Source organism: Chenopodium album, chromosome 9 (assembly GCF_948465745.1).
Source record: "Chenopodium album chromosome 9, dcCheAlbu1.1, whole genome shotgun sequence".
NCBI classification, from domain to species: domain Eukaryota; kingdom Viridiplantae; phylum Streptophyta; class Magnoliopsida; order Caryophyllales; family Amaranthaceae; genus Chenopodium; species Chenopodium album.
Window position 1 is genome coordinate 71554135 of NC_137842.1, and position 25042 is coordinate 71579176.

Consider the following 25042-nt stretch of genomic DNA (forward strand, 5'->3'; position numbering starts at 1 on the left):
GGAACGAGAAATAATTGAAGGTGATAATTACAATTAAAATGAAAAGTAATCATTGGCAAATCATAATTGACAAGTTAAAATTGACATTAGTTCTTCAAATAATTGTCACCAACTTAAGGAATACGGAGTAATAAATCATGGCACTATTATGACAATTAAGAAGATTTTATCAATGATTATTTCAGCTTTGTGAATAGATATGAATAATTATATTACTAAAATTATGAATACACAAACTTTCCCCTTTATATTATTGCTATTATTATTTTTATTTACCGATTCGTTTTACACAATCTTCCATCTCATCCCTCATTCATTGAAAGTGCAACATTATATGCATTGAATCAAATTTCCTAAAGCATACACACAAATTTAATATTTGCCATAATTGAAGCTATTTAATTTTTTTTTAAAAAAAAAACTTTTCACGCGCTATATAACACACATTCATCATTAAATTTCCTACCAACTACAAATCTACAATTACACCTTACCAATTTAATCCTCATGTATAACAACTCCGCACATAATGAATTTGCCTCAAATTATCATTACAATTCAGAACTCACTTTTTTAAAACACAAAAAATATTCTAAAAACATTTCATTATCTAAAACCAGTCATATGCAAAGTCATAATATGTCAACCGTCCACTAATTAAATTGTATGCTAATCAAATCCACTAATGGGAAAATCCGATTTGATACAACTCAATCCAATTTGATACACAACTCAATCTGATTTGATGTATTTCAATCCCTTATATTTAGCCCTAATCTTCTCCTTGAGAAGAAATTCTTACAAAGCAAATGAAAAAATAAACGTTAAGCCCCACCATAGACATACACAAATGTTCCATCTCACGGGCTCCTCGAAGTCCCACAAATTTTCATACTAAAGAAGACTACTGTACTCACTGAATACAGTATTCCCAGTAATTATTAGCACCTCTCATACTCCTTTTTCTCACTCTTTTCTTCTCTTCTACACTCTTCATTTCACTTACCTTTCTTTTCACTCTTCTTCTATCAAAGGTATTCTCTTTCCTGCTTTTCTTTTCTTTTTGATTTTTGGTTCATTTGATTGATTGATCTTTGATGTTATAATCTTGTTTTTGTTTCTGGGTTTGTTGATTTTGTTGTTGTTTGATTGTATAGGTTTGTGGAAGAATTACTGAGTTGGTGATCTGAAATGGGTGTTACTAAGAGAATTAAAAAGTTATCTGATTTTCAAGGTAGGCTAATACCCTTTTGTTTTCAATTTAACTTCTTTTTTTTGTGGGATTTATTGCTGATTTATTATGGTAGTTTAGTATTTTGATTTGGGTCTTTTTTTCACCCTGGGTTTTCTTCAGAATTTGATCAACAATGGAGGGTTTTGATGCGTTGGCTTTGGGTTGGTGGCGGGTTCTTGCTCCAATGATAAAGAAAGAATTTGGTTTCTGAACTTTTGCTTTTCAGAAAATTATGTCCATTATATTGATGAATTAGTTATAGCATTAGTTTGATTTAATTTGTAGTTTGATGTAATTTGCTAATTGTTATTAGTGCAACAATGGTCAGTTGAGTAGTGATTACTGATTAGTTAGAGTGAGTGTAGGGAGTAATTGACAATGTGGACTGATGAATGATTTTTAGTAATTTAGGATTTAGATGAAGTCGCCGAGTAAGAAAAGGAAGGGAGTTGAGGAGCTATTGAATGGTGGGAGATATACTTCGTCAATAGCATATTATAGGTCTCATGTATCGTTGGAAGATTACTCTAGGCTAAGAAAAAGGGGAAAGGAAGATGTAATTAGAGATGATTGTAGATTGTCCGAGAGTAGAGTGAGTGGTGTCGTTACTGCTCCACCTTACGGTAGCTTGCCTTCTGGGTCACCTACGAGAGGTATTAAAAGGAAAATAGGTTGTATAGATGCAGCTACCAGAACAGGAAGGAAGAAAAAGATTGAGCAGGATTATTATTTGGGTGCTACGATTGGGAAAGGGAAATTCGGGTCTGTGAGAATGTGCTGGAGCAAAGCAAGTGGTGAGGTGTTTGCGTGTAAAACTTTAGCCAAAGGGGAAGAACCTGTGCATCGAGAGGTGGAGATTATGCAACATTTGTCTGGACATGTGGGCATTGTAACACTCAAGGCAGTGTATGAGGATGTTGAATCTTTCTATCTTGTGATGGAATTTTGCCCTGGTGGGAGATTGCTTGACCAAATGGCAAGGGAAAGGCGATATTGTGAGCAGCAGGCCGCTAACATACTAAGAGAACTTGTTATGGTCATCAAGTACTGTCATGATATGGGTGTTGTTCATCGTGATATAAAGCCAGAGAATGTTCTTCTTACATCCTCAGGGGGCTTGAAGCTTGCAGATTTTGGCCTGGCAGTTAGGATTGTTAATGGTAAGTGGGCTCATAAATTATTATGCTTGATGCTGCATTTAAGAGCTTGACATGTTAGGTCTTCTTCATTGCAATTTCTGCTCATCAATTTATAAGCATCACTTTCGATTCGTATGATTTGTGCTTTTAAATACTTCGTATATTTTATGTAAATTTCTATAAAGGTATGAAGTCTGAGGTCATATTGTTGTGACTCGAAGAAGTGGCAATCCTGGATTTTGTTCGTGTCATGTATGTCTTTGTTGATGTGGTATGTTTGTCAATTATCTGCTGTTCACATGATCACATCTCTCTCCAATCAACAGACATACACTAGGGGGGAATGGGGATAGCGACTAGATAGAGAGAGGAGAGAAAAAAATGCAATATATAATTTTTTTTACTCTTTGATGTCTCCTTTCAGGTCAGAGCTTGTCTGGTGTGGTTGGAACTCCAGCTTATGTTGCTCCTGAAATTTTGGCGGGTGAATATTCAGAAAAGGTGGATATCTGGAGTGCTGGGGTGCTTCTTCATGCACTTTTGATTGGTGTTTTACCCTTTCAAGGAAGCTCTTTAGAAGCTTGTTTTGAGTCCATCAAGAGTGTAGATCTTAATTTTGATAGTGGCTTATGGATAACAGTTTCACAGCCTGCTAAGGATTTAATTGCTCGTATGCTAACAAGAGATGTTTCAACAAGACTATCTGCCAATGAAGTACTAAGTAAGTTCCAGTCTTTCTTATTGGTCTTCCACTGCAAAGTCTAGCACCCTCTTCTGCTTGTTTCATATGTTTTAGATTGACAATAGTCACATATATTTGATGCGAAAAAATGACAAATGAAATTGGAGGATCTTATGTTTAGAGTTACGGTGGATTTCTCTTTTTTCTTTCTTGTTCAATTTGTAGATTTGATGGCAGATCTATTCGAGTACATATACATATAGCAGAGTTATCAGTGGTAAAGAAAAAAAAAAAAGGGACCCTTGAAAGATAATCTTTTCTTAGTATTATCCTCAAGTATTTGTAATCCTTCCCCTCACCTTGATCATCTGATCTTTAATGAGTTTCTGTTTCTATTTCTGTTCCTATTTTATATTTGTTTCTCTGCCACGTAGGATAAGACCGAATTTTATGTTTCCATATCATTTCCCATTTTCATATCTGCTTATGTGCTACATAAATTGTGACCGAATCCTATGTTTCCATTTCTAATTCATATTTATGAGTTGTTTGAGTGGGACTCGGGAGGGGAGGTTTTTGAGAGCAAGCCGTCAACAGAGGCAGTTAGCACCTCCTTGTTTAGTATCGAATCACTATATCTATATTTATGAGTGTTTAGACTATCATTGTAGTTGGTTAGACTGATAGTTTAAGCTTGTAAAATCAAGTTAACTAGCTACGGAGCATGTTTGCAGTGGAGATGGTGACAGTCTATGAGAGGTGAACTGGAGGCAGCTAAACTTTTTGCAGATTTAAAGCTGAGTTAGTTGTGATGTACATACGAATCTAGGGTATTGGGCCTATTGGCTAGTTGGGAGGATGGTAAATCTATCTATGATGCTAAAGTTGTTTTCACTCTTGGAATTTATGCATGCTTGGTCATTTTTGGTTGCCGGTGTAGAAGAATTGATGATGTTGGTGCTGTAGCAAATGAGATATATTTGGGGTTGATATTAATTGTGCTTCTCATTGTTTAGTTGTGTATGCTTGTTAACTAGAATAATGAAGATTGCAACCATTATGGTTGCTGCGAGTCAAGTAATTCAACTTTAGAGTGTTTCTTTTGATAGTGAGATTGCACAAGTCAATAAGATTTAGCACATTTTCTTATTTTGCAGAAAGTTAAGAAATGAGGAAAAAAGTTGTTTGTTAAGGCTTGCTTGGAATGCGATTAATCATGATGGGCAGAAGGGAGGTAATAAAGAGGCTAAGAATGGGCGGAGGTGGTTAGTAATTTTGGTGAAAAAGAGAGAGGAAGAGAAGGTAATAGATTACCCCCAATTCAGGGTTTTTAAGTACACCCCTGCTTCTGGGGCCTAGGTATAAGAATTACCCCCCAAATAAGGGTAATAATCTCCCATCACGGCCTCTTCCTTCAAGCATTACTACCCCCACTCGATTATTTATCACTTCTTATTGCCTGTCCTAGAGGAAACATCTTTACTCCTCAACAACACCCCCCCCCCCCCCCCCACCCCACCCCCTCCTCTCTCACCCCAGCTCGTAATGTTAGTTAGAGTAAAATCCATTAACTGCTGGTCATGTTTTGATTGATTATTTCCATCTCTTTTATCTTCAGCTATTTGTGCTATTTGGCAATATAAGTGTGATGGTACGAAAAGCCATTATCAACTTAATTGGTGAATTTGCTTGTGTGTGCTCATGTTATGGTGCTCTAATACAATGTTCTATTTGTGACAGAACATCCATGGCTTTTGTTCTATGCTGATCCACCTTTGAAGACACTGACCCTTAAGTTAACACCGAGCAAAAGTAGGAGAATGACTGCACGTGACGTGACTGTAAAAAAAAGGAATGAATCAGAAAATAAACAGGACAAGCCAGCTTATTCACACAGAGTTGACTCAGACAATGACTCGTCAACAAGCAGGTCGACTAGTTCTTCGTGCAAGTTGGAAGAGGACAGTGGATTAGTGGATGCTCTTGCAGTTGCAGTTTCCTGCATGAACATAACTGAAACTAAGAGGATTAGGTTATGCAACCCACCGACTACTATTTCTATTTCACATGAGTGTTCATCTAATATAAAAACTAATCTCTGTACAGCTTTCTGATTATTTCTAAAGTGTTGATAAACAGTTTTAAGCTACTGGGGTTAACTTAAGGTAATGTTAGCCACCTCATAGCTTAAATCAGAACTTAGGACTACCCTTATGGTATTAGTCTTACCTGTTAATGCTTTTATTATTCGATAAGCGGGTTTTGACTCTTCTGTAATGTGTGCATATTTTCGTGCCAGTATGTGACTAGCTGAAGGACAGTTACCAATAGGATGTTATAATGTAACTTTAAAGTTAATATTACATGACTGTTTTTCCTTGGGTGCATCTTTTTACTCTTTTGTGCATTATAGTCCCTTTTCCATATGCTGTCATTTTCGCAGCTGTTTATATCCTGAGAAAGATTGAAGGATAGAACTTTAGAAAAATGAAACAATGTCTGCTTATGTAGTTTGAGTGCTTGGTCATCTTTACTGCCATTAATCCGATGACCTTTCCTAAACCTTTTCATTCACCTTAACCTGCCCGTGGTTGCGATTGAGTCCAGTCCTTTCACCGATTAACTTCACCGATAGTGTGCAGTGCAGTCCCTTCACCACATCAACTTTGTCGCTACCTTTACCGAACCTTGATTATCGTCTACCAGGAGGGCTGGCAATCCCTGACCCAATCCGATAACCCGACCCGAAGTTACTGAGAGAAACCCGAACCCGACCTAAACCCGAACAACCCGAACCCGACCTGCTGATCCGAATTGCCACCCCTATCTACCAGCAACCACCTTCCTTATACCCTTTGTGTGCAGTCCCTTGAGCATGTTAACTTTGCATGTACCTTCATATGAAAATGAACCTTGATTGTCAGCTACGGCCTTCACTAGGGCCTAGATCCTTTGCGTGCCTTTGCTCTGTAGACTGTAGCTTAATGTTATCCTCCATAACATACTTTTTCTAATGGTGTTTTGACGTTTGATTAATCTAGTCAATCTCATATGTTTGGATTTTATATATGATAGATATCAGAAACACTCAAATAATTTGATTTCTCTACCACATATTTATGTAGTACTATCTCTGTTACATATTATTTGCAAAGATTAGACTCCCTCTCTACTTTATGTCAAATCATTGCAAATAATATGTAACGGAGGTAGTATAAAAGATTACTGAATTGCTGATACATAAGGGTGTCAAATAGTCAGAGCCGTCAAAAATTGAACCGACCTAATCTTAAGTGTCCTGGAGTCCTAAATTAGAATTCTATCTGAATGGATTTATTGCTTTAACATGACTATTTTGAAATGGCCAAACCAACAGGACCTTCTCCACACATCCATTATGATTGCTACCTCTATTTTTGGTCTTTTACTAATGTTAATCTCTATTTCTACCAAGCGGAACAAGACTCAGAATGCAGGTCCTCACTCTACAGTAATCCAATGGAACACCTGAAATTCAATACTCCAAGCTCTTTTCTCCTTTAAATCATACTAGTAATTCAGTTTACACTAGATTCCTCGTCTCTTCGAAGCAAAAGCTCCCTAATTATTAGAATAAGCAATAGGGGTAACTTTTAATGACCTGGTAACATCCAAATCCGAAAATTTGAATTATTCACCCACAAATTCCTAACACCATGTGTCTTCATAAATCATACATTAACATTATCCGAATATCTTCTATACATAAGTATAATATATAGTCCGTGGAAACATTGAAAAGGGGTACTATAAAATAGTGAAGGCCAAACGACTAAACCATGATAGATCCATATAGCAGAAATTTTATGCCTGCAGGGGGATGCTCTGGTTTTTTTTTTTTTTTTTTTTTTTTTTTTTAAAAAAAGGCGGAATGAACATATATTTTTTGCAAAGAACATACAGTTATTTTATAAAGAACATCACATATAGTTGTTTTGTAAATAGCATATATCTATTTAAAAAAAAAAAAAAAAAAAAACATCCAGCTTTATATATATATATATATATATATATATATATATATATATATATATATATATTGAGATCATATGAGAGCATCTCACCTAAAGGTGGACACGGGCCGTGCCGGCACGAGCCTGGCACGGCGGCCCACCTGTGGGCCATGGGCCGTGCCGTGAACAAAAAAATTAGTTTTGGCACGGGCACGGCACGCGGCACAATGGGCGGCACGGTGGCCGGCACATGGGCCGGCACGGCCCGGCACGAGGCCCATATTTACTCACCATTATACACTATTGTACAATTTTTGTAATATCGAACTTCGTATTTCGTATAATAAATGAAGTTATTCACCAAATATTGTACGATTTTTAATTATCATTAATTATTTGTATTATCGATTTATCGTACCGGCTCCCGTCATATGATAAAACAAGTTATTCTTCAATTTTTTGTGTTTTCGGATTATCGCAGTCGTAATTTTTTATTTTTTATTATATGCATTGTTGTTTATTGCTAAATTAGTAAAATTGTTTTTATTTGTTTATATAAACTTAAACATAATTAGATAAATAATTTATATAACCTTAATTAAAATAAAGTTGTTCTAAACAAAATATATTAACATTAACATAAACATAAATTAATCACATTATTTATATAAAATTAAGTTGTACTAAAAAATATATATCGTTTTTTTATTTACATTTATTATTTAAAAAAATAAATAAATAAAAAATTAAAGTGGCACGGTTTGGCCCGCGTCCCGGCCCGGCCCGGCCCGCCAGGTACGTGGGCCGTGCCGTGTCGTGGGCTGGGTTGTACCAAAATTAGGCACGACACGATTCCCACCGCGGCACGGCCAGGCACGGCCCGTGGCGGCACGGCACGACCCGTTGCCCATGTTTAATCTCACCCGATTGGGCATTGTGCCGCCAAATGTCAAAGTAATAAATTAACTTCATTTATTATAAGGGTGCGACTATATTAGTGCAATGTTATATTATTCTGTTTGATTATAAGTTGGTCAAATGTCAACTATATCAAGTATTCAAGTGAGCCCTTTTCCAATAATTGAATAAAACCAACCGTTTGATGTACGACACGTCAAAGTAATTTGAGGGTTGACTTTGAACTCATGAATACTACAAATCTCAAGATATGCCTATTATAGTGTATAATTATATACGAAGTATACAATTAGGTCCGTTGCCACATTCTAGTGTCGACATGTTGAACAACCCGGGTTAGGAGATAAGCTAAAATACGATCCCTAAATTATATCATTAGTTGCATATTTGGTCCCTCATCTTTGAAATGAGGCAAATTAGTCCCTCTGCCACTCTTAGCTCACCATTTCTGGTGGAGGAAAATCTGAGTCAGCAAAGTTGAGGGATGTTTACTGCCAATTAAACTAAAGTTTAGGGACTTCTCTTCTTGAGTCAGCATTAGTTTAGGGACTGCACTTCTTTTTTGCCAAAAGATTAAGGACCCCTACCAACAAAAATTCAATCTTTACCAATCACAATTACGCACAATACTACAAAATAGCATAATCAAGCATATTTGAACCAAAATCAACCAAAATAAGAACAAATTCCAAAAAGCCCCTTTAGCAGGGTTTGATCATATAACTAAATGAAGATTAATTTTTAAGAAGAGAAGATCGATGACCGTACCTTGAGCAGATGTGAGTTTTGCCATCTTCGCTTTCTATTGCTCTGAATATTCACCAAATTCCGAGCCAGACATCATAAACGACAATGGAGTAATTGAGCTTGAAGATGAAGTGACGAAGTTTGGGTTATTTTTGGTAACCTTCTAGAAGTCCCCTAGACTATAAAACTCATATGCATGATTTTTTTTTTCACAGCTGTAATTATTAGAAGGTCCCTAAACATTACCAATTCATTAATTAAATACTGTCAACTCATACCAAGGTCCTTAAACTTTATTTTTTTTTTTTTTTTTTTTTGTCACATGGACACTGTAGTCCCTAAACTATGCTGGCTCATCATTTTTTCACCGGAAAAATCAAGTTAGGGTGACAGAGGGACCAATTTGCTTCATTAAAAAGATGATGGGCCAAAATGCTACAAATACAATAGTTGAGGGATCGTATTTATGCTTAACTCCCCGGGTTAGTTATATATCTTATACGAAGTACAAGACAAGCTCATAAGCGTAAAAAACATGGGTACAAGTTATACAATTTTCCTTAGTACTTTATTTTGATCCAAAAGACGCATTTGCGTGTTGCTTCTAAAAATTAGGTGATACTTAAGCTAATACTTCTAAAATTTGGGTGATACTTAAACTAAGAAAATTAGCAACTTCTTAAAATTGAGCTAAGGAAATTTGAAACAAAAACTTTCAACTATTGGACTTATTTCATGAAAATGTAGCTAACAAGGCCTAACTATTTGTCTTACTTTTTTGGGCAAGGTCACAAGAGTATTGCACTGCCTGCCTAATCCAACTAAGAACAACTAAATTAGGCCAATAAATCCCATTTTTAATTCCTTTGTTTTTGGGGTAAAATAATGATTGCATATATATTTAGATTAGCAAATGTCTTCGATTTTGATATAATTATGTGAGTATCATTTGGTTAAAGCATTGAGAGTTATACTAAAGACATGTGATCAAATCGTGTTTACATCGGTATCAGTTGTGATTATCTGACTCTCTCTATGCACTAATGGAAAGATTTCTAAACTTTATGACAACAACGTTTATACTTCATTATGCAGTAAAGTAGCACCAAAAATTCTATGCAAGAAAGTAAACACAAATTTGGTTAGGTTCATATCACGATAAATCTATTTTACACCCTCTAATTCTTAACAAGTTGATAAGTTATAAAGTATATACTTCCGTAAGAAGTAAGGCAATTGCAGAATTTCCTCGAGGTTTGCTAGCTTAGCACATGAACTTTACCATTTGTTTTCGCTAGTTTTGGGTGAGTAGTGTTATATTAACCACATGTACACCCTCGAAAATTGAAGAATGTATTAACAACCACCCCTAATTTGCTCTTACTACACGTTATATATGCATACTTTCATTAGCAAAGCTTCTTCCTCACTTTAGCATACACACATATACAAAATGTGAGGGCGATGATTTAGGGTGCGCATAAGTGAGAACAAATAAATCCGGGATCTGAATGTATGTACCTGGCTAAGCCGCCATGGAAAATTTTCCACAAACTAGTGAAAGACACACACATACCTCTAATATTCATAATATTCCTCCCTTGGTACCTAAATATTACAACCCTAAAAGCAAGCACAACAACTTATCTTTCAACTATTCACCAAAACATTCTATTATCATCTTACTCATATGTTTAACCATATTTCTTCTCTTCCAAATTCCTTCTCTTCAATTCCCTCCGTCGATTGAGTCCTTCAAGAAGGTTGCCTCCTCCCCCTTAGGAAATCAAAATTCAACGAACGAAGATGAGATTGAGAAGCTCAAACACGCGGTGACATTCCTCCCCTTGAAGGACTTAAGATACTCGAGCACAGCCGCCCAAGGGCACACATGGTTCATGAGTTCCATGTACGACACACGCGACGAGGAAGGGGACGTGCAATACCAAAAGTTCCCATCAAATGACTCAAAGGGAAGGATCCTATGCATAAAGGGTCATGACACACATGATGGGTCATGGAATTATTATGCACTTGCATGGCCGGAAGCGTTACCCCATAATGCCACCCTTATGAAAGGCCTAACATTTGTGTCATATAATCATTATAATTATGATAATATATGGCATGGTTTGTCCGCCGTATTTCCGTTTGTAGCATGGCATATGAAAAATGGGTGTAAATTGCCTTCTAGATGGGTGTTATACCATTGGGGTGAACTTAGGGCTAAGATGGGTCTTTGGATACGTTTGGTTTTGCAAGCCACTTTTGATGGGCCAATCAATATTGAAGTGTAAGTTTATTTAAATTGTGTATATTAATTCTTTATTATTGACTCAACATAATTTCATATTTTCATGAGCAGAGTTGCAATCTTAAATTAACCTAAAATGGGGTTGGATTAGACCAAAAGCTAAAATGGTCTATCCGTTATCGGACCATGGCTTAGGTCAAAATTTTTGTGTTAAGCTCGACCCATTTTGGGCCGGGCCAACTTGAAGTGAAATTGAAGGAAAATTAATTAATTATAGAGTATTAACTATCTAGCTAGGAACTACTAAAAATGATCATATGACATGTGTTCATAATCTAATAAAATTGTTTTGTATGGATTTGATGTTGGAAGTTCTTGATATAAAACAAGAGTGTTGGGAAAAATAAGAGGGAAAGAGAGAGAGAAATAAATGGAAGGGGAAAAGTCCCACATTGATTGGGGAGGAAGGTTTTTCCTTGTTTTTATAATGTAGTGCTTTAGCACTACTTAGTTGAGTGAGTTGGAGGTGTGTGTTACTCCACACACACACACGCGCGCGCGCGCGCCGAGCCGAGCCGGGTCGGGCTCGGGCCTCGGGACTTGGGGTCTTGGGGAATGCGATGCGCGGGCGTGGGTCCTTGTTATCTTTTTGGAGAAATTTTATTTCCCTTTTCTTTGTTAAACAGAATATTCCTTTTTGTCTGTTGGGTTTATTCTTTTCTGACTGTTGTGAGAATTAATCAGCCATTAATTCCTTGATTGTAGCTGACTGATTAATTCCTTGTTTCTTGCCTCGGTTGTTGACTGACCAGATTAATCTGGTCGTTTTCTTGGCCAGATTCTTCCCACCTTTCATGCTTTCCGTTTTTCCTCTTCACCCTATAAATATTCGGTGGTTTTCTTAGCCAAAACACACAACACAATCAGTCTTCTCTTTCCTCTAAACTTATCTAAATACATGTTCTTTCTGTTCTGTTTTCTGGGCGAGTATTCTGAGTTCCAGTCGGGTTTGTGAGTGCACATAAACTCCGGCGCCGTGCTTATCCTGGAGGGCGACCGCAATTGTCTACTGCACCGGGAGGTAGCGCGGAATCGTCTTTTAGGTCAGTGGTTCTCCACGACGCGGCTATTGTCAGTTTGGTTCACGCATCAAGAGATAAGTTATTTCTGGTTTATTGCTTATTAGTATAACAATCTAAAAGACGATTATGGCTTCCAAATTCCTTGTTCCTGATATGTCTAAACTAGAACCTCTTGATGGAAAGAATTATAAACGTTGGGCTGTTAGGATGCATTTTTATTTGGAGCAGATTGATGTTGCATATGTTCTTGATGATATTGTTGAACCTGTTGATAAAGATGATTTGTCTGAATCTGAGATTAAGTTTTCTAAGGATGATAGAACTTGTAAGGGCATGTTGTTGCATTATATGTCGAATAGTCTGTTGGATATTTATATGGGTTTCTATCATGCTAAGGATATTTGGGATGCTTTAGAGAAAAAATATGGAACTGATGATGCTGGTACTAAACGTTATTGTGTTAGTAAGTGGTTAAGTTTTCAAGTTGTTGATGATAAGCCTATTATTGATCAGATTCATGCTTATGAGAGTATTTGTATTAATATGGCTGCTGAAGGTCTGTCTATTTGTGATACTACCCTTGCTATTGTTCTTATTGAGAAACTCCCTCCCTCTTGGAAGGATTTTCGTAACCAACTCATGCACAAAAAGAAAGACCTAACCTTAGAGGAACTTGCTGCCCACCTCAAAATTGAGGAGGAAAACCGTATCAAAGACAAAACCCCTTCTGTTTTCCCTTCCTCTTCTTCTGCCAAAGCCAACCTTGTTGAACCCAAATCAAACAACCAGTCCAAAGCCAAAAACAGTAACCTTAAGCCTAATGGGAAAATTCAGAAGTACAAGTTTAAGGGAATCTGTTATGAGTGTGGTTTGACTGGTCACAGGGCTAGAGATTGCAGGGTCAAGAAGAAGAATGGGCAAAGTCAAGCAAATCTTATTGAGGATTCTGACGTTATTGTTGCTGTTGTTTTAGAAGCTAACTTTACAGGTAATGCTGCTGAGTGGATTGTTGACACTGGAGCTACCAGGCACATCTGCGCCAACAAGGACATGTTCACTACCTATGACTAGGGCTGGCAAACGGATCAGGTCGGGTCGGGTTCGTGTTCGGGTCAGTTAAAATTCGGGTCAAGGACCCCTAACCTGAACCTGATCCATTTAACTTTTCGGGTCAAAAAGTTCAACCCTAACCTGATTTTTTCGGGTTCGGGTCAACCCGAATCTGACCTGATTTTTTTGGTCATTGATTTTTCGATTTTGAATTACCTCAAAATTTCAGATCTAACATTTCCCATTTCAGTTTTTTGTATTAACATCTTAATTTTATAGAGAAAATCATTGATAAAATAATCAAATTGATACCATCAACAAATTAAAAGTGTAGATATATAAGCTACAATAAGTTAGTAACCAAATTTAATTACAATACACAAGAGCTAAAATAAAATGGATCTCCAAGATCAATGATTTGCAGAAATATTTTTTAGTTATTGGTCACTTGATGGTCGTCCTGCTTGCGGCTTGCTGATGCGAGATCGGTCAAGCGAAAGTGAAGCAACGAAGGCTGGTGAAGCTAATTAAAGAGAGAGCGACGACGCGACGGTGATGGAGAAACGACGAACAAGAATTAATGAGTGGGGGTTAAACACCACCAAGAATGAGAGTAATGAGAAAGAAAGGGATGAAGAGAGAGAAAGTGGAAGTAAGAGTGAAAGAGGCAGAGACTAGAAATCTAGAATAATCAATAATTTATACTTAGGGTTAGGAAAATTTGGGCTGGGCTAGTGTAGTTAAACGGCAGGGAGACTCATTTAGGATTTTAGGGTGTTACTTCTATTAGGTGGGTTTGGTAATTTTTTACTCTTTTTTTTTTTTTTTTTTTTTTTTGGATTATCTGATTTTTTTCGGGTTAAGTGGGTCATTTTCGGGTTGAAATTTTCAACCTTAACCTAACCCATTTAATTTCAGGTCGGGTTCGTGTTGACCCATTTAAGTTTTCGGGTCGAAAATCTCAACCCTAACCCGCTATTTTCGGGTCGGGTTCGGGTCGGGTTATCGGGTCGGGTCATCTTTTGCCACCCCTACCTATGACAAGGTTGAAGGTGAAAATGTCTTCATGGGCAACTCAGCTTCTGCTTCTATCCAAGGCAAAGGGAAGATCGTTCTCGCTCTCACTTCTGGAAAATTGCTTACTCTCACTAATGTTTTGCATGTTCCAGAAATGCGCAGGAATTTAATTTCTGGCAGTTTGCTCATGAAAGCTGGACTGAAGCTCTCCTTTGATTCTGATAGATTAGTTCTTACTCGCAATGGGGAATTTGTGGGGAAGGGCTTTTGTAATGGGGGGCTTTTTACTCTTGATGTTAAAATTGACACTATGAATAAGAATGCTAGTACTTCTTCTGCTTATATTGCTGAGTCTATTGATTTATGGCATGCTAGATTAGGTCACGTTAATTTTGATTCTGTTAAAAGGCTTAAACACTTAAATTTGATTCCAAGTTTTTCTAAAACTGATTTTTCGAAATGTCAAGTTTGTGTTGAAGCCAAATTTACTAAGAAGCCATTTAAATCAGTAGATAGACAGACTGAAGTACTAGAACTTGTTCATAGTGACTTAGGTGATTTTAATAATCACGAAAGTAGAGGGGGTAAAAAGTATTATATTACTTTTGTTGATGATTGTTCACGTTTTTGTATGGTTTATCTTCTCAGGTCTAAGGACGAAGCTGAGGAAATGTTCCTCAAATATAAAGCTGAGGTAGAAAACCAGTTGGACAAAAAGATCAAGAGGGTTAGGAGTGACAGGGGTGGGGAGTACAGCCCTGACACTCTTAAGGCATTTTGTGAGCAACTTGGCATTGTTCATGAGACGACGGCTCCCTATTCACCCGAACAAAACGGTATAGCTGAAAGGAAAAATAGAACTTTAAAGAATATGATGAATTCTATGCTTATTAGTTCTGGGCTTCCTAATAACATGTGGGGGGAGGCTATTCTTTCTGCTTGTCATGTTTTGAACAGGGTTCCTCACAAGAAGCTTGACAAGACTCCATACGAAATATGGAAAGGTCGAGCGCCAAACCTGAAATACTTGAAAGTGTGGGGGTGCCTAGCAAAAGTAGGCACACCTAGCTTCAAGAGGGATAAGATTGGTCCCAAAACTGTTGATGCTATTTTTATTGGCTATGCTTATCAAAGTGCAGCTTATCGTTTCTTTGTTAAAGGTGCTAACAATTCTTATGCAGGTGGTCATATCATTGAAGCAAGAGATGCTGAGTTCTTTGAGAACATTTTTCCTTTGAAAATGTCTCCTTCTAATGATAGTGAATTGCATGCTAGTAGTTCTGTTAGTTTACCTATTGCTAATGCTCCTATTACTAACGATGATTCTGTTTTGGAGCCAAGGAGAAGCAAAAGGGGAAGAAAGGAAAATAGTTTTGGTCCTGATTTTATTACTTCTTATTTATCTGAATCTTCCTTAATTGATGATGATTTTGTGCATATTTTTGTTTTGGAAGATGATCCAAGAACCTATGATGAGGCAATGAGGTCAGTTGATGCTGTATTTTGGAAAGAAGCAATTGATAGTGAATTACAATCAATTCTCAATAATAACACTTGGGAATTGGTTGAACTTCCTAGAGGTTGTAAGCCCATTACTTGTAAATGGATCTTTCGGAAAAAATTAAAGGCCGATGGATCCATAGACAAGTATAAGGCAAGGATAGTGGTAAGGGGTTTTACTCAAAAGTTTGGCATTGATTATTTTGATACTTACTCCCCTGTTACTAAAATTGCAACCATTAGGACTTTAATTGCTCTTGCTTGCATTTTTGGTCTTGTTGTTCATCAAATGGATGTCAAAACTGCATTTTTGAATGGTGACTTGGATGAGGAGATTTACATGGTCCAACCTGAAGGGTTCGTTGTTCCAGGACAAGAGGAGAAGGTTTGTAAGTTAGTCAAGTCATTGTATGGGCTTAAACAAGCTCCAAAGCAATGGCATGACAAATTCGATAAGACTATGACTGGTAATGGTTTTCATGTTAATGAAGGTGACTCTTGTGTTTATTTTAAGCATGATAGTCATGGGTGTGTAATTATTTGTCTTTATGTGGATGATATGTTGATTTTTGGGACTAACTTGGATCGTGTAAATGAGACAAAACAGTTTTTGAGTTCGAATTTTGAAATGAAAGACATGGGTGAGGCAGATGTGATTTTGGGAGTAAAAATCAAGAGGACTCCAAATGGCATCTGTCTTAATCAGTCACACTATGTTGAAAAACTTCTTAAAAAGTTTGACTCATTTAATGTCGATCCAGTTAAGACTCCCTATGACCCAAGTTTCCACTTAAGGAAAAATAATGGTAATCCAGTTAATCAGTCTGAATATGCTAGAATTATTGGTAGTATTATGTTTCTTATGAACTACACTAGACCTGACATTGCTTATTCTGTTAGTAGGTTGAGCAGGTACACTCATAATCCAAGCAGTGATCATTGGATTGCTCTAAGGAGGTTGCTTAGGTACCTTAAGGGTACTATGGATTGGGGTTTGCACTACTCCAAATTTCCTGGAGTTTTGGAGGGTTTTTGTGATGCCAACTGGGTATCCGATAATGATGAAGTTAACTCCACTAGTGGCTATGTCTTCACCCTTGGGGGTGGAGCCGTATCCTGGAAATCTTGTAAGCAATCTTGTACTGCTATGTCTACTATGGAATCTGAGTTTATTGCTCTTGAATTAGCAGGTCATGAGGCAGAATGGTTGAGGAACATGCTTGCAGATATTCCTCTGTGGGGGAAGCCAGCTCCTTCAGTTGCACTTCATTGTGATTCGCAAGCTGCTATTGCTGTTGCACACAACCATGCCTATAATGGGAAGAAGAGACACATCCGTCTGAGGCATAAAGCCGTCAGAAATTTGTTGTCTGAAGGGGTGATATCACTGGACTATGTTAAGTCCGAAAAGAACATTGCGGATCCGTTAACTAAAGGCCTATGTAAAAAACTAGTTTTGGAAACATCGGAAGAGATGGGGCTAAAGCCCGTTGTATGAATTGTGAAATAATGAACTCCTACTCACTATGAGTTCAAAGGGGAACGTTATGTAATAATTCGGAAGCACATTTTTATTTTATTTGTCCATCTCTAGATGTTTGTTTTGTGCTTAGCTACATATGAGAAGGAGGTTGAGCATACGGCTCTTAATGAACCCATATCCATATTTTTGGAGGTGTGTTGTAGCTCACACTTGATGGAGTTCACCTACTTAGGTGTGGAAGTGTGGCCGCTTCCTATGAGTATTTCGTGGGCTTATACTCTAGAGCACCTATGAGCATCCAGGCTGGACGTATGGCCAGTATAATGCGTCATCTTTATTCGCGGAATTTCAGAATATTATACATGTTCAATTGTGTGGCTCAAAGTGACGGGTCCCTAACTCCCTATTGAGTTCAAGACGAAGGTCACTTGTTAGGTGAGGGATCATAGCTTGATGTCCACTATGTGTTAATTCAAGTCGCGAGACATTGACACTTATGCAATTGTTTTGTTTTGCCCAGAATTCATTTTTCCTTTCTTTCTTTTTCATATCTTCGAACCTGTGGGGGATTGTTGGAAGTTCTTGATATAAAACAAGAGTGTTGGGAAAAATAAGAGGGAAAGAGAGAGAGAAATAAATGGAAGGGGAAAAGTCCCACATTGATTGGGGAGGAAGGTTTTTCCTTGTTTTTATAATGTAGTGCTTTAGCACTACTTAGTTGAGTGAGTTGGAGGTGTGTGTTACTCCACACACACACACGCGCGCGCGCGCGCCGAGCCGAGCCGGGTCGGGCTCGGGCCTCGGGCCTCGGGCCTCGGGACTTGGGGTCTTGGGGAATGCGATGCGCGGGCGTGGGTCCTTGTTATCTTTTTGGAGAAATTTTATTTCCCTTTTCTTTGTTAAACAGAATATTCCTTTTTGTCTGTTGGGTTTATTCTTTTCTGACTGTTGTGAGAATTAATCAGCCATTAATTCCTTGATTGTAGCTGACTGATTAATTCCTTGTTTCTTGCCTCGGTTGTTGACTGACCAGATTAATCTGGTCGTTTTCTTGGCCAGATTCTTCCCACCTTTCATGCTTTCCGTTTTTCCTCTTCACCCTATAAATATTCGGTGGTTTTCTTAGCCAAAACACACAACACAATCAGTCTTCTCTTTCCTCTAAACTTATCTAAATACATGTTCTTTCTGTTCTGTTTTCTGGGCGAGTATTCTGAGTTCCAGTCGGGTTTGTGAGTGCACATAAACTCCGGCGCCGTGCTTATCCTGGAGGGCGACCGCAATTGTCTACTGCACCGGGAGGTAGCGCGGAATCGTCTTTTAGGTCAGTGGTTCTCCACGACGCGGCTATTGTCAGTTTGGTTCACGCATCAAGAGATAAGTTATTTCTGGTTTATTGCTTATTAGTATAACATTTGATGATGAATTAATAGGTTTGACGGGGTTGAAGACAAGCAACCGGTATGCTTCGAAGAGGCGGTGGTTATGAGGCATAACGAGGGAGGGATGTCAAGGCAAAGAAGGATGGAAACGTATGATCTAATAAGGTGCAAAGCAAGGATGTTTTGTAATGTAAGCCTTGATCGTAGGCCACATGAAATTGGGATGACTCTATTTATGAGGACTGGGGCTAGATCTTTCACAAATGATGCGGCTGTTATTGACCTCTTTAAAACCGAATGTGACAAGTTTACCAATTGCCAATTATATGTAGCTTACTCTAATAATCTCACCTTTTGTCAACAGGTTAGTCCTTTTTTATATTAATACTTTCAGTCGCAATTATTTATTTAGAGACGAATAGAGTAGTTGTTAATTATATTATTACGCTGGTTATTAACATTTAATGTTGATTATCTAGGGATATAGTGGCATAGAAATAGTGTGTTCCTTGCAAAGTTGCAATCTTAAAAATATGTAGTTGGATTGCTGAATTTAATCTACTGGGGGGCATTTTGTATAAGTTTGATTATATATTACTGTTTCATATTTTAAGTATGGTGGCAGTTTTTGAGCAATTATACAATACCAAATGTGACCGTTGTAATTTTTCAAATGGTGATATAAGGGTGGGTAAGGATTTTGAAGACAGAATGTCGATATTATGATCATGGGATATCAAGTGACAAAAGATCACTTTAATTTAAAAAAGAACATTATACAGTTTTAATGGAGTGTTTGCCGACACCCCATGTACTTTAGTGGATCCGCCATTTGATATACTTTGCCATAGAGCTAGGATTAATTGGAAGTGACATAGGTTTCTTATTCTCTGCACTATTTTTATTGGAGCACACTAAAATAGTTGACATGTCATACAAGTTATCAACCATAAGCGATCAATCTATTAATTAATTAATTACAATTAGAATTTGGTTTACACAGTAGGTAATAGCCTTTAATGTGAAGAGGGATCTAACACAACAATAAACCATGTAACAACAAATACTTATTTTTTGACATTCATGATTATATATAGAGATCTGACATGAGTTACATAGCTATGTATGTATATTTCACTTTCAATAGCTTGTAACACACCGTTTTAGTACAATATTTATCGAGTTTAATATCTTTTTTAAAGTGCGTGTTAAAGTGGTGTGTTACAATTCATAGGTATAGAAATAAAATGAAGTATGTATCTCCATTATATTATTATATACTTGTATAAATATACCTTCACAGAATAAAACAAGCAAAAATTTAATTAATATGATTGATCAATGCTAATTAATTATGTATGCCTTGAATTTGATGATGACAGGTTGAATTGATGAGCATAACAGATGTATTGGTATCACCTCATGGTGCCCAATTAACCAACATGTTCCTAATGGACAGGAATAGTAGTGTCATGGAGTTTTTTCCTAAGGGTTGGCTAAAGTTAGCCGGTGTAGGCCAATATGTCTATCACTGGATTGCAAGTTGGTCCGGTATGAAACATCAAGGCGCATACCGTGACCCGAATGGTGAACCTTGTCCCTATCCCGAGGACGATCGTCGATGTATGTCCATTTTTAAGGGTGGTAAGGTCAGTCTTAATGATACTTATTTTAGAGAATGGGCAAGAATTGTGTTAAAGGATGTGCAGCTTAGGAAGGTTGATGAAGCCACTAAAAATAGTCTAAATTCTAAAACAACTATTGGTTGTACTTGTAATTTGTGATATGTTTAGTTACAACCAATTCAAAAAATTTACATGATGTTAAAACAATATTTTAAGAATAGTTGATGTTACCAGTCTTACCACTAAGTGGTTTGCTATAGTTTTACTTAGTTCATCGTCTCATTGTCATTATTGCCACAGTTTAAGAAAAATGTGACCACTTATTGAGACAATTGATAAGTATAATGACTACTACACCGTACTAGTATAATTATTACGGAATACTTAAATAACCCACCTTCCAACCAACTTCACTTATGTCATCTGGACCATTTTTAAAACTTAATATTGAAATTTATCTAATATTATTTTTAAAAAAATAGAAATTTTACTACATTAATACTTTTTTTATATCTTAATGTTGTTCCTACTTTATGTCTCAATTGTGGTTTGCTTAGATAATGCTATAACAATACAAATCAATCATAGCATAACACCAATTCGAAACTTTAAAAATGGAGTATGTTTTAACAATTACGAGTGTTAATATATACATTTAAATATTTAATGCATTGCATGTGAAAAGTCAAAATTTTCGAAGTATTCATATTATAGGTTTTCGGGTTGGACTGAGCCCTTTGAAGGAGTTAACTGACCAATATGACATGACGGGCCCAAAAGTAATAAATTATCCCATGTACCTTTGAGTTTTGATTTGGATGGCTATTGAATGGAGGAAATTTCATGGTTCAAGTTACATATAGAGCACAGTAATACGTAGAGCTGTAAATTCGGGTAATCGGGTCGGGTGTGGGTCGTGTAAGTGTGGGGCGGGTCAACTCGGGTTGGGTCAATTCACATTAATTCCATAGCCTATGCGGGTCGGGTTTAGGTTGGGTCATGCTTGAGTTGGGTCACGTCGGGTCATACTTCTTCCTGGGTTTGGGTCAGGTTACATTCGAGTCGGGTGAACAATAGGTCGGGTTTAATTCGGGTCTTCACGGGTTAAAACGGGTTAGGGTAATTCTCGGGTTAGAGTCGGGTTCGGTTCAATTCAATAATTTGCGGGTTAGAATCAGGTCGGGTCATTCTCGAGTTTGAGTCGGGTTCGGTTCAAGTCAATAATTTACAGATTAATCAAGTCGGGTCATTATTAGGTAAAGTCGGGTTCGGTTCAAGTCAATAATTTGCGGGTAATAATCAGGTTGGGTCATTTCCAAGTCGGGTCATTCTCGGATTCAAGTCGGGTTATGTTCAAGTCAATTATCTCATTTGACCATACAACAAATATATATTATATTGAACTCTTAAATTTGAGGATGATGCTCCTTTCTTTTGCTGGTCTGGACCGACTTGGTCTCCTAAGACAAAATGCTTTGATCAACAATAATAAGGTGGTCTAAATTGCATTTAAGGTGATTTGAAATCGGGTCAAGAACAGATTGGGTTGAATTTAGGTCGGGTAAATAAAAAGTCGTGTTAATTTCGAGTCGAGTTAGTAACAGATCGGGTAGAATTTTTGGCTTGGGTAAGTAATAGGTAAGGTAAAATTCGGGTCGGGTCAATAACAAGTCGGGTTGAATTTGTGTCAGGTCAATAACAAGCCGGGTTAATTTTGGGTCGGGTTTGTAACAGGTAGGGTAAAATTCGGGTCGGGTTGAATTCAGGTCAGGTTAGTAACAAGTCCGGTTAAATTCGGGTTTTGACGGGTTAAAACGGGTTTGAATCAATTTCGGATCAAGTTGGGTTCGGTGCAAGTTAATTAAATTGGCCGTTGTAAACCAGTAAATCGGTGAAAATTGTAAACCGGTAAATTAGTCGTTCAAAAGCAAATTGAATGGTTCCACACACCCAATTGGACACCAGGAGGGTATTAGCTAGGGATCATGGTAAACATTTCGGCAATTTTTATTTCCAGACGAAAAAAAAGTCAAAAAATTCCAAAATTAAAGGCTAATATCCACGCTTTTTGAGAAATTTTGGAGGTTTCGGGGCCCGGCGTCGAAAAGTCTTGAAATTCGATGGGATACATCTCGAGGTCATATAATGTCGTTTGGAACCATATATGATCATCTTTTACTGTCATAAATGTTCGTGGTAGGCTTGAATTAATGAAATCGGTGCAAGTTGTAAACCGTTAAATTGGTCGTTTAAAGGCAAATTGGATGGTTCCACCAACCCAATTAGACTCTCGGAGGGTATTAGGGACCATGGTAAACATTATGGAAATTTTTATTTCCGGACGAAAAAAAATCAAAAAATTTCAAAATTAAAGGCTAATATCCACACTTTTTGAGAAAATTTGGAGGTTTCGGAGCCTGGTGTAGAAAAGTATTAATATTTTAGGGGATACATCTTGGGGTCATATAATGCCGTTTAGGACCATATATGATCAATATATGTTGTCATAAATGTTCGTAGTAGGCTTGAGTTAATGAAATCCATGCAAGTTGTAAACCGGTAATTAAATTGGTCGTTTAAAGGCAAATTGGATGGTTCCACCAACCCAATTGGACTCCAGTAGGTGACAGGGTAAAGTCGTATCCCCTAATCAAAAATAATTACCTAATTCACTAACTAAAGTAGATAGGGAAGTAGGGTCGATCTCCACAGGGAAACAAGTCTTTTTACTCCTAATTAAATATTATAATCTAAATTATTTAAGTAACCAATATTAAAAGTTGAATATGAAACTAAACTAAAAAGAGTAGGAAAAGGGAGAAAATAATATATAAAAGGATCTAGGGCATAGGTTCACCAATAAATAATATTCCGGGGTAAAATAGGGTAATCAATTATTGACATTGCATAAATAACATGATTAACAGGCTCTCGCAATTTATTAACCAACATAGATCTAACAGGCTCTCGCAATTTACTAGATCTAAGTTCTTATTGAAAATAGCCTTTAATATCAAATTAACATCTGCTCGATTCATCAATTTAATATTGCTATACTTTTACAAGCCGCAATTGTAAAACATTAAAACAATCCAATAAGAAATCATCATGCAATACCAACAATCAATAATAGTCAATCATCAATGCATCAATTAATCAGATTGTAAAGGGCTCTCGCTACTTATTACAATCACACAATTAATTTATCGGTATTAAATCTCATCTCTCGAATCTTGACTTAACCATTTATAAATTAACTTGCCTATTGAAACTAGACCTAAACATTAATTCTCATCTCTCGATTCTTGAATCAATATTGTCAAACTCATGCATAAAAGACAGGCCTAATCTAGTCACAGAGCATTAAATCAATCAATAGGAAATTAATCTAGCATTGATAATTAACAACAATAAATTACCCCTTCATATTATTTATTAGATCCCCATAAACCCTAGAAATTAAACTACTCACACATAATTAGATATAGACTAAGCAAAGCAATAAAATAAATCATGATCAAAGGAATAAAATAAATAACTAAGATTAAGGGAAGAGAAATCGTCACCAAAATAAATCTGGAATTAATCAAAGAAATAAGAACAAAGGTTTAGAGAGAGAAAACTAAGTAGAGAGAGAAAGTCTAAAAGAGAGGAGATAAGGGAAGAAGAAGAGGAGAAGAAGAGAAAAGAAGATCTCCCCAAAAGAAGAGACGATCTAAAAACGTATTACGGAGGAGTATTTATACTCCGTACAAAAATCCTAAACTAAAACAAATTAATACGACTCTAATTGTTTCCTAAATAAACACGCGCCCGATCGGGCGAGGCACCGCCCGATCGGGCGCGCCTTTTTTCACCTCTAATAACAATCTCGCGCCCGGCCGGGCGCGTCACCGGGCGCTCCTCCCGCCCGGCCGGGCGCGCCTCCGGGCGCCAGCCTTTTTGGCCGGGCGGATCATTTGGGCCAATATTTGGACTTCGATTGGGCTCCAATTCTTCGGGCCAATCTGGGTTTCCTCTTTGGGTCTTGAATACTCGGTCCAAACGCCCCGGTATCACCTATACTGAGCCCTTAATCACCGGTTCGATGTCTCTAACCGGCCCTGGGCTATAAACTCTGGTCGTGCTTCTCCAATGTTCGTGATTGCTCCTAAATATCTCGGGAAAATACTCCAAAAGCATAAATCCCTGCAAAAGTCAACCAAATCTACGAAAACACTAGAAAACACCAATTAGTAATAAAAGTGGCTCTAAAGAGCCAAAAACACTACTAACTATGACCAAGGGACGGGGGTAAAATACTATATAAAATGGATACATCAGTAGGGTATTAGGGACCATGGTAAACATTTTGGCAATTTTTATTTCCGAGTGAAAAAAAGTCAAAAAATTCCAAAATTGAAGACTAATATCCACACTTTTTGAGATATTTTGGAAGTTTCGGGACCTGGTGTCGAAAAGTCTTGAAATTTTAGGGGATACATCTCAGGGTCATATAATGATGTTTGGAACCATATATGATCATTATTTGTTGTCATAAATGTTCGTGGTAGGCTTGAGTTAATGAAATCAGTGCAAGTAGTAAACCAGTAAATTGGTCGGTTAAAGGCAAATTGGATGGTTCCATCCACCCAATGGGACTCCCGGACGATATTAGAGACCATGGTAAAAATTTCGACAATTTTTATTTTCGGGAGAAAAAAAAAGTCAAATATTTCAAAATTGAAGGCTAATATTCACACTTTTTGAGAAATTTTGGAGGATTCGGGGACCGGTGTCGAAAAGTCTTGAAATTCTATGGGATACATCTCGGGGTCATTTAATGCCGTTTGGAACCATAAATGATCATTATTTGTTGTCATAAATGTTCGTGGTATGCTTGATTTAATGAAATCGTTGCAAGTTATAAATCGGTTAATAGGCCGTTTAAAGGCAAA

At 37.2% G+C, this 25042-nt stretch overlaps 2 protein-coding genes across 2 annotated transcripts; both read left to right on the forward strand.

Moving 5' to 3' along the window:
• Positions 1-800: 800 nt before the first annotated feature.
• Positions 801-5442, forward strand: LOC145560469 (serine/threonine-protein kinase PEPKR2-like). Its single transcript, XM_081621724.1, has 5 exons — positions 801-1034; positions 1158-1234; positions 1355-2394; positions 2798-3094; positions 4796-5442. The coding sequence occupies exons 3-5, from the start codon at positions 1653-1655 to the stop codon at positions 5167-5169; spliced, it is 1413 nt and encodes a 470-aa protein (XP_081477850.1). The 5' UTR covers positions 801-1034; positions 1158-1234; positions 1355-1652; the 3' UTR covers positions 5170-5442.
• A 4675-nt stretch (positions 5443-10117) lies between these two features.
• Positions 10118-20332, forward strand: LOC145559160 (uncharacterized). The gene is made up of 3 exons (XM_081620590.1): positions 10118-11005; positions 18532-18844; positions 19863-20332. Exons 1-3 carry the CDS (start codon positions 10248-10250, stop codon positions 20262-20264), a joined length of 1473 nt encoding a protein of 490 aa, XP_081476716.1. The 5' UTR covers positions 10118-10247; the 3' UTR covers positions 20265-20332.
• The last annotated feature ends 4710 nt before the right edge of the window (positions 20333-25042 follow it).

What these genes read in the sequence shown, in the direction of transcription:
- LOC145560469 (XM_081621724.1), top strand. Translation starts at nt 1,653, where the DNA reads ATGAAGTCGCCGAGTAAGAAAAGGAAGGGAGTTGAGGAGCTATTGAAT. An exon ending in GGCAGTTAGGATTGTTAATG is followed by an intron (nt 2,395 to 2,797) that starts GTAAGTGGGCTC and finishes GTCTCCTTTCAG; the next exon opens with GTCAGAGCTTGTCTGGTGTG. An exon ending in ATCTGCCAATGAAGTACTAA is followed by an intron (nt 3,095 to 4,795) that starts GTAAGTTCCAGT and finishes TATTTGTGACAG; the next exon opens with AACATCCATGGCTTTTGTTC.
- LOC145559160 (XM_081620590.1), top strand. Translation starts at nt 10,248, where the DNA reads ATGGAAAATTTTCCACAAACTAGTGAAAGACACACACATACCTCTAAT. An exon ending in GGGCCAATCAATATTGAAGT is followed by an intron (nt 11,006 to 18,531) that starts GTAAGTTTATTT and finishes ATGAATTAATAG; the next exon opens with GTTTGACGGGGTTGAAGACA. An exon ending in ATCTCACCTTTTGTCAACAG is followed by an intron (nt 18,845 to 19,862) that starts GTTAGTCCTTTT and finishes TGATGATGACAG; the next exon opens with GTTGAATTGATGAGCATAAC.